Source organism: Myotis lucifugus, unplaced genomic scaffold (genome assembly GCF_000147115.1).
Source record: "Myotis lucifugus unplaced genomic scaffold, Myoluc2.0 scaffold_4455, whole genome shotgun sequence".
NCBI classification, from domain to species: Eukaryota; Metazoa; Chordata; class Mammalia; order Chiroptera; family Vespertilionidae; genus Myotis; species Myotis lucifugus.
Window position 1 is genome coordinate 1 of NW_005875503.1, and position 9,924 is coordinate 9,924.

A 9,924-nucleotide genomic window follows, 5' to 3' on the forward strand; every position below is an offset into this window, starting at 1 on the left:
GACCCAAGCCCCAGAGCAGCAAGGCCGGGGCCATGGCTAACGTTTGGGCATTGCTTAGGTTTTTTGCGGTGCACGGACCTCGCTGCGTGTGCACTGACCTCGCTGGTGTCTGCCTGGCCTCCCTGCGTGTGCACAGACCTCGCTGCGTGTACGCTGACCTCGCTGCGTGTGCGCTGACCTCGCTGCGTGTGCGCAGACCTCGCTGTGTATGCATTGACCCTCGTTGCGTGTGCGCAGACCTTGCTGTGTGTGCATTGACCTCGCTGTGTGTGCATTGACCTCCCTGCGTGTGCGCAGACCTCGCTGCGTGTGTGCAGACCTTGCTAAATGTGCACTGATCTCACTGGTGTCTGCTTGACCTTGCTGTGTGTGCGCTGACCTCGCTGTGTGTGCACTGATCTCACTGGTGTCTGCCTGACCTCGCTGCGTGTGTGCACTGACCTCGCTGGTGTCTGCCTGACCTCCCTGCATGTGCACAGACCTCGCTGTGTGTGCGCAGGCCTTGCTGTGTGTGCACTGATCTCGCTGGTGTCTGCCTGATCGCTCCTGCAGGCCCACTGTCCTGCCATGGAAACCCTCCGCCCGCAGCACCCACCCCCGGACACTTCCTAGGTGACCCGCCTCTGCTGTTTGGCCGGTTCTAACTTGTGCTGTTACCACTTTGAACGCTGTTATATGAGGGACTCTTTCTCTAGCAGGGGTGCTTCCTTGGAAAAGGTCCTGGGCCCTAACCGGTTTGGCTCAGTGGATAGAGCATCGGCCTGCGGACTCAAGGGTCCTGGGTTCGATTCTGGTCAAGGGCATGTACCTTGGTTGTGGGCACATCCCCGGTGGGGAGTGTGCAGGAGGCAGCTGATCGATGTTTCTCTCTCATCGATGTTTCTAACTCTCTATCCCTCTCCCTTCCTCTCTGTAAAAAATCAATAAAATATATATTTAAAAAAAAAAAAAAAGAAAAGGTCCTGGGAACTGGGAAACCCGAGCACAGCTGTGGACATTCTTGGGGTTCTCCATCCCATGACCAAGCTGCTGCCGGACACGCTGTGCGGGGGAAGCCTGGCAGCATCTGGTTTATGATCGTTGCAAATGAAACAGCAGCACAAACCCTGCTAAGTCGGTAGGGGAACTGTTTTAACTTCGATGCTCTGACAGAAGGATTAAACCCTTGTGTTGGCTACTAAGTAAAGAGTAGCCTGCAGTGTCTCTCTTGTGAATATCTGTTCATGAGGTTTCTCGGCCCATGGCTACAGACCAATCCCCCGCCTCCATTCACTCTCCGGGGCTCAGGCCCCGAGGAAACGCCGACTGCCCCCCGCTGGCTGCCGGAGCCCTCCAGGTCCCGAGGAGCGAGCTGGGGCGGCCGGGACGGGCCTGTCCTACCTTCCTGATCTGCTCCAGCTTGTCGTCATCCTCCAGGAAGAAGGTCAGGTACATGAAGGACACGTCCACGTCGCAGTTGCCCCCAAACTGCCTGTGCTCCTCGATGGTGTCTCTCCCTCCAGAAAACGCGTGCTTGTTGACCTGCGCCAGCAAGAGACACACAACGCTGGGGGTGCTGGCGCCCTGCGGGAGCCCAAGGGCTGGAAGTGCAGCCAGTGACGGCTTCTGCCCTTCAGATCCTGCCCAGAGGGAGGAGCCCCACCAAGCGGACTCAGTGGGCCCACTGCAGGGAAGGGGCAGAGGTGGGCTCGCCTGCACTCCCCGCTCCCCATGGACAAGAACAGAGTCAGGAGAGCTGGAACTGGGGGCAAATATCCTAAAGTTCTCAGGTGATGGGCTTCAGAAAGAAGACAAACACAAACCCTCTTCAGACTAACAGACGACCAGGGAGGGGCGGCCGCTGCCCGGGGCGGGCGGTGCTGTCACTGGTGAACAGGACAGAGCCCCACTATGAGAGAGGACGGGAGGGAGGCAGAGATGAGGGCTCAGGCGGGAAAGCTGACCCTGGACAGTACGTAGGTGGAGGACCTGCAGGAAGGACTCACCTAACCCTGGCACTTTCAGGAGCAGACGACAGACTCACAAGCTAACAAATGCGTTTCAGGACTCACTGAGGACAATCTTAGAGAAATCAGGGCCACGGGTGGGAGAAGAAAAGCTGAAACGGACAGACAAAGTTCCTCCGTGTTCTTTCAACGAGGATTTGAGAAGCAGCTACAGACAGAAGGGGAGTGGGGTGGGTGGAGTCGGTAAACTCCAAGTGGAGGTGTTCAGGAGGCCTCCCCGGAGGCCCCAGTACAGGCCACTACTGGATGCTCTGGGACCGTCCAGAAGCTCAGAGGAAGGCCGGGCACAGGGAGGCAAGTGAAACCCATCCTCTCCAGGAGAAAGCAGCCACTGCTGAGCAGGAGCTGTATGCCCACGAGCTGTATCTGCTCGGGAAGGAGGAGGCTGGGAAGCTGCCGATGCTCAGCAGGCCCCGCACAGAGGGCAGCGGGGAGAGGCGGGGCTGGTGGGCTGGCCACCTTCACTCCCTTGACAAAAAGGAGCAAGTCAGGAAATAAAATCAATGTACTCAAACGCAGAAATCGGAAAATACAAAATAAACAGGAAGAGAAAACCACCACGTATTGGGCTCTCCTGAGATCCACACGCCCTCAGGCAGGTGCACTGCCTGCTGGAGCCTCTGGTCTTGTGGAGGCCCCTGTGCGTGCGGGCATCTTCCCAGGCACAGACTCTTCCTGGGACACCAGGTTGCCGAGTGGCTTACGTGGTCCTGGTGTTGGACCTGGCTCGTCCTCAGTGATGCTGGGCCTGGCTTTCAGGGAACCAACAGGAAGACGGGTTTGGGCCATGGTGGAGCCAGTCGGTGGGGACTGGAAGGCCACCTCCAGGATCCAAAACGATGGAAGCCAGTGAGATGCACCAAAACGATTCCATGTAACAAAACTGCAACAGGAAGGCTGTCTGGGCTGAGGGCGGGACTTGATCCAACCACCACAAGAACCAGCGAGTTCCCGCTGCTCCAACCTAAGGGGAAGGTCAAGTTGGCCGCAGAAGCCCGGAGACCAGGGCGGGGACGGGCCACTGGTCTGACAGGATCCACATGACAGCCCACAGGAGGCACACTGTGGCCCACCCTACAGAGGAGCTGCTCAACTATTCACTTTCTGAGCCAAAAGCTAAAATTTGGGCAGTGCTTGACAGTTCATAAACGCTTTTTATATGGGATCTCATGTAAGCCCTGCCTGTCTGTGAAGGGGACAACTGCCCCACGTCACAAATGACAACTGGACAGCCAAGGTCACTCTCCAACAGCAGGAAGAGGCAGGGCCAGACAGTGGTGGACCTGGGTTCTAGTCCTGGCCCTCTGCTTCCCAACAGGGTGGATGCAGGGCAGCTGCCCAACCCTCTGAGCCTGGATTTCTTCGCCTACAGAACGCACACAGCCTCCTGGTGGATGCGAGAGCTCCATGAGATCACACAGGTCAGTGCGTGGCAGGTGACCAGGCAGCCACACCCCTGCAGCCACACACGGCTACTGCTGCGATTCTTGAGTGGGGCAGGTGCCCTCTCGGCCGATGAGTCTGATCTGGAGTTGAAGATGGGCATGGAGACTGAGCACAAAGGCCGGGCCTGCCCGTCACAGCGGCGTGACCTGCATGACCCTGGTGGCTCCTGACCTCACACTCACTGCTCACCTCCCTCTGGGTCTTTGCAGGTCTCTAGGTGAATGAAAAATGCCCCAGAGCCAAAAGTCACTGACTTCAAACAACACCTCAAAAACAATACAAAATGCCACTGCTGGAGGGAACAGGAGTCTCTCCCCGCCCCCCACCCCCCCCCCCACACGCCTGCTCTGGAAGTTTCCGCCAGAAGCGAAAGGGAAAGAAACAGCTGTTCATAGTATCAAGGGTTTCCCTGCTGTCCACCAGGAACTGCCTGGGACTTTCCAGAAGGGTCAGGGGCCAGGCAGTGACTCAGACAGTTGCATTATGTGCTTCAAATACAGTTTCTGTCCCTCCCACTGTCAACTTCCAACCCGCAGACCCACACTTGGTTCCCAATAAAACGTCAACAGCTTTGTAGGGCGGGGAGGGGACTGTCACATCTACAGGTCAGCACCCAGCAACAGAAACAAGGCCTGAAAACACGGAAGCTCAACCAACTCCTAGTTCACGTTTCCCTGGTGACTCGAGAGCCCGCTGCCTGCCGGGCAGGGCAGGGCTGTTCCATGAAGGGCATCTACCCATTCTGGGGCCCAGGGAGAGCTCTGGGAGGAAAGAGCCCCCAAGCCCACGCTGGTGGTGCTGCTCCTGGCCAGGGGCACTCTGCTGGTTTCCAGTGGAAACTTGGCCGAGTTGTCACCACTCTGGGCCTCATCCTTCTCACCTTTAAAGGAACACACCGCTCACCCAGCGAGAAGTAGAACAAGGAAGCACGAACAGAGTGCCTGGCCTGGCCCCGGAATACAGCGCGTGCTCAGAAACAGACTTTTGTCTACTGCCTGTGTGACTTCAAAGAAAACGGCATGACTGTGCTACCAGAACACAGTGCTGATGAGAAAAGGGAAAAAAATGTAAAGTTTTGCCTTAGTGAAAGGACACAAAGTAAATTCCCCTGATATCTGGGAACAGGGACAGGAGGCCTCAAGTCAGCAGGGGGCCAGTTTTCAGCGGCCCTGGGGCAGCGGAGACGGAAACGACAGCGCGCTGGTGCAGGGGCGCGCGTGCCTGAGCATGTGGTTCTGCGGGCACAGGCGGTCCCTCGCCCAGCGCAGTGCTCACCTTGGTCTTGATCTGCTTGGCAGTGTCTGTGAGGAAGATGGAGGAGTTGGGGTCGCTGGCACTCATTTTGGTCTGGGCCCCCTGCAGGGCGGGGAAGAAGGTCGAGTGCAGCAGGGCTGGTTTAGGATAGCCGATCCTGGGGGCGACGTCTCTCGTCATCCTGAAGTAAGGGTCCTAGGGGAGAGAGGGGCCTTTTGAGGATGGCTGGAAGCAACACGCCAGCTTTTAGCCCATCAGCGTCACCTGACAGCCTTCACAGCAACCCCAGCCAGTTCACAGAACCGATCCCCCAGCCCCCCACCCAAGCCGCCTTTCCCACAGGTGAGTGCCCGGAGCCTCCCGCACAGCCCAGACCTGACACCCCGCTGCCTCCTGACCTGGTCGATGGCACAGGGGATGAGGCACTGGACGTCCGTCTTGTCCCCGAAGATCTGCGGGAACGAGTTGCTGAAGGAGGGAGCAGCCTGGATGGCAGGAAAGCTGATCTTCCCTGGGAGCGAGGACAGAGAACCTTTACACATGGGCAGCTCCTGTCTGGTTGGTTACCCGGGGAAAGGGAGGCGCAAAAACAGGCTTTCTCCTCATTAGACAAGTAATCAGCATTACAGAAAAGCAGAAAACTCCAGAGAAGTAGAAGAAAAAAAATCCACCAACTCAATTTGTGTCTCTTTTCATTGGTTTTCTCTATTTCTACTTATTTCAGTTGTGATTATACTATTTTTTCCCCTTTGCCCTTTTCACTCTGTAGTGTTTACCCAGGTTGTTGTTAAATATGTTCTACTCTATAAACGAATCGTCTACATTTAACCATTCTCTGCCCACTGGGCATTCGGATCGTTCCTCATCGTTTAATTATTACAAATTATACTCTCTTGATACAGAACAGTTTTCAATGTTTTGTTAACAATGCTCCTGTGATCTGCTGAGACCTGCAGAGGGGGGACTTCTGGGACTAAGGGTATGGACCTCGCGATCACACTTGACAAGAGGCGCCCAGCTGCGGGTCCTCAGGTGCTCTCAGGTGCACACAGTACGCGGACACAGGAACTCCCAAGCTGTCTGTACCCTTCCTACTTTCTTCTAAGCCTTACATGGATGGCTGGGGAGAGGGGCGGACTGGGTACAGCTCCACATGCCCAGGACAGTGGCCTAGGGCATCACATTGCCTCCTTATGTTCTGAGGAAACCCCCTCTGGTTTACTATTTAAAGAGACAAAGTGCAGAAGCCACCATCTCAGCGACAGCTCAGCTCTGGGCCACTGCTCCCTTCTGATGGGCTGGGGCCAGGCGCAGGCAGCAGCGGCTCCTTACCAATGCAGTCACTGTCCGTGAAGCCAAAAATGCCTTTCACTTGGTTGAAGGTCACGTGCTTCTGAATCTTCACCACGTTCCTGTAGAAGCCTGGGCTCATCCTGCAAACACCATCAGAATCAGACACAGGTCTGAGCCTCCTGCCCGCTGAGCCCCCTTCCTGCTCCTCACAGCACTTATCATCACCTGGTCTACTACTGATGAACTGCCCGACTCTGCTGGTTGGAAGGTAACCTGACGGAGTGGTTGCTTCACTGTGTTATTGGCCGCTGTATCCCAGCAGCAGTCTGGCATGTAGTAGATGCTCAATAAATACCTGCTGAATAAATGAGCGGAGCGAGCAGGCGAGAGGGGTTAGCTCACTGCCCACGTCACACAGTAACTACTAGAGGACTTGCTTCTGACGCTCTAACATCACGCTCACTGGGGCAGGGACTTTGTTTTGCCCACTGCCGTGTTTTCGGGGCCTCGGGGGTGCCTGCCACTGAGAGCACACGATGACTGCTTCATCGACCTCCTGGGAGAGGGCCACCCCTCACAGTGCACCTTAGATTAGAGGTGGCCGAGGAGGAGCTTGGGTGCTGGAAGCAGAACAGGTGCTAGATCTGCCTGCCAGGGACGGCTCCCAGGACAAGGCGATGCTTGATCACGGGTTTGGAAGAAAGTGGAGGAATGCTGAGCTGGGAGGGGAGGGGACTCTGGGCAGACAAGAACATGGACAAATGGGAGGAAATGGAGCTGTTCCATCTGGAGGGAGGTGGCAGCAGCACCAGACAGGAACGGGCCCAGTCACAGAGGGGCTGCGTGCTCAGAGGGAAGTGAGAACTTGATCTTGAGGACGAGGGAGTGCCGGGAAAAGCCTGAGCGGGGGACCTGACCAGACCTGTGATCTAGAGAGTGCAGGCTGGAGGGGACCAGAGGTCCTGAGGGGCCATAGCAGGGGCCGAGGGAAGAGACTGCAGAACTCATGGGAGTGAGTTCTAAGGAATGGGAGAAATAAAGTGAAGTGCTATGGAAATGGTAATAACAGTGACATCTAAGGTCACATGTAATCCTATTTCACGCACCAGAAGTGTCTCACGACCATTAACAGACGTGGCCAGACTCAAACCTAGGCCCGCCTTCCTTCCAAGACCATGTTTCTCCCAGGACACCGCAGTGCCTCTAGACCAGGGGTGGGCAAACTTTTTGACTCGAGGGCCACAATGGGTTCTTAAACTGGACCGGAGGGCCGGAACAAAAGCATGGATGGAGTGTTTGTGTGAACTAATATAAATTCAAAGTAAACATCATTACATAAAAGGGTACAGTCTATTTTTTTTTTTTTAGTTTTATTCATTTCAAACGGGCCGGATCCGGCCGCGGGCTGTAATTTGCCCACGGCTGCTCTAGGGCCACAAGAAAAGTGATTTTAAAAAAATCTAATAATTTTCTAACATTTTCTTGGTAGTCATTTGGGATGAAGTTCAAGACCTCAGAGTTTTAATTTAAGGATTTTTGGAATGAAATATTTGAGTTTTTAAGCAGTTGATTTAAAAACCTAGACTGGCCCAGCTGTCCTGGCTCAGTGGTTGAGCATCAACTTATGAACCAGGAGATCACAGTTCAATTCCCGGTCAGGGCACATGCCTGGGTTTTGGTCTTGATCCCAGTAGGGGGCATGTAGGAGGCAGCAGATCAATGATTCTCTCGCATCATTAATGTTTCTATCTCTCTCTCCCTCTTCCCTCCTCTCTCTGAAATAAATTTTAAAAAATGAAATAAATGAAAGACAGATTAAAATCCTAGGCTGGGAGGGAATGTGTAACCAGGGAGCCTTTTCTCTGTGAGGAGAGACAAAGACCCTAACTTGGTGAGACAGATCATCCTTGGAGAGCGACTACAACGCAAAGTACTTCTGTCAGCAGCTGAGGACGAAAATCGCAGCCACTACCCCAGGTCACAACACTCACTAAAAGCAGAAAAACAGCCACTGGGCCTGAGACCACCCGAGATGTTTCAGACTGAGCCGTCCTGAGGACCTGATGTCCACCTCTGCTCATCCAAAAGGCAGCCATGCGCTCCCTCCGTACCCCATGTAGTCGAGGTCAGAGAAGATGAAGGTCTTGTTGATGTCAAAGCCGCAGGCGATGATGTCCTTGGCATTTTCCACGGCGTAGCCATGGGCCTGGTCCAGGGTCAGGTCCTTCCACAGGTACTTCTCGTCGTCCGTCATCTGGATGACCAAGGGCACGTTGAACACGTCCTGCAGCCACCTAAGAGACACGGGGAGAGGCTGACATCTCGTTTCCCCTGAAGAAAAACGCCCTTTGGCATCTGAAAACACAGTTCCAACGAACAACTTGCATCAAGGCCTCCTTGTCTGCAAAATTACATGATCTTAGCATGCTGTTTATCTGATTATCGGTAACGATAAGGGCATTGCCAGTTACTAACTCAGAGCGCCCTGCACATCAGCTCTAGGCTCGCTGTTTTACATGCCTTATTTGTAGCCTTACAGTGATTTGACGAGGCAGGTGTTACTATTTCCATCTCGCAGAGGTGGAACCTAAGGCTCAGGGCCGTCACTGGCCTATGGTCCCATGGGTAGGGAAGAGAAGATGTGGCACCGGTGTGAGCGTCTCCGTCACCCATGTCCCTCTAAAGTGACACCAGGAACGAACCGAGTGAATGGAGGCCACAGAGGCGCCACGTCCCTGACACTGTGGCTGTTCAGCAAACGTGGACTGGTCCTGTCCTGTCGTTTCTAGACACAGCTTATACCCCCCGCTCCTGACTTGCTAATAACAGCGAGGAGAGTCACAGAGCCAGGACTCACTTTGTGAAGATGAACGGGATGAGGTGGCCGACGTGCATGGCTTCGGAAGAGGGGCCCCTGCCCGTGTACAGGTAAAACGGCTTCTTGTTCTCATAGGCATCGAGGACTTGGTTCATGTCCCTGAAGGAAAGAGGAGAGAGGGAACTGATTTTTCTGGGGAAAAAGTCGAGGTGCTAATGCTCACTTGGCAACGTTCAGACAAACACAGGAAAGAACTAGTTTGCTGTTCTTGGTGTGTCTGTAATGGTTCTACTGACATGGTTTCTCCGGTGCTTGTTTTCAGAGCAGAAGACATGGGAGCTCGGGATAATGTGTTTAAGAGATGGACGCAGTTGGGCAGCCACTGGAACTCTCTCGGAATTTTTCCAAATATCAACACTGATACACCACCTGCTTTGTACACTGCCTGGGTGACACCAGGCCAACACTGCGCAGTAACTGTTTAGAATCACCCAGCCCTGTGGCTCCGGAGAGCCAGCCTGGGGACATGAGAGGGTTCCACAGAGCCCTGCCTTAGGGAGGGAACTGGGAAATGCGCCCGGCTCCCTCAGCCAGGTGGGACCAGGTGTCTTCATCTGGGAGTCATTCTGGAATCAACCGCCCTCCCCAGGACTGGGCTCCACCAAGGCACACGAGGGTCCTCCTTCCTGACTTTGCCTCAGTAGCACGTGGCTGCTGTTTCCACGTTGCACCTGCCCAGGCCCCGCCTTCAGAGATGCTGATTCTCAGGGCGGCTGTGACATCTGGCATCTGTATTTATAAAAGGCTCTCCCGGTGACTGCCATGTGTGGCAGGTGTGAAACCACCACTCTGGGGTGTGACTGTCCCTTGTTTCTGGGCCAAGTTTCCCAAAGTAACAGGGGAACAGTCACCTTTTCCGGAGGTCTGGTGGCCTGCAAATGGGACTCCACCCTGTGCCAGGGTGGCTGCTCAGCTTGGCTGACAGGACCACGAGCATTCTGCTTTTCTGTGCTTCGTTTTTATTCCCCCCACCCCCCGGAATGAACACACCACCTCTGAAATAAGGAAATAGTAAAACACAATTTTGGAGGGAGTCCTTCTTTGGCT

The 9,924-nt window shown here is 54.7% G+C and overlaps 1 protein-coding gene across 1 annotated transcript; it reads right to left on the minus strand.

The window, feature by feature from the left end:
- Positions 1–1,254: 1,254 nt before the first annotated feature.
- On the minus strand, positions 1,255–8,985 carry LOC102423777 (tryptophan--tRNA ligase, cytoplasmic-like). Its single transcript, XM_006108939.3, has 6 exons — positions 8,857–8,985; positions 8,111–8,293; positions 6,039–6,139; positions 5,105–5,217; positions 4,728–4,901; positions 1,255–1,521 (listed from the first exon to the last, which is right to left on the minus strand). Exons 1-6 carry the CDS (start codon positions 8,970–8,972, stop codon positions 1,270–1,272), a joined length of 939 nt encoding a protein of 312 aa, XP_006109001.2. The 5' UTR covers positions 8,973–8,985; the 3' UTR covers positions 1,255–1,269.
- Between the last annotated feature and the right edge of the window lie 939 nt (positions 8,986–9,924).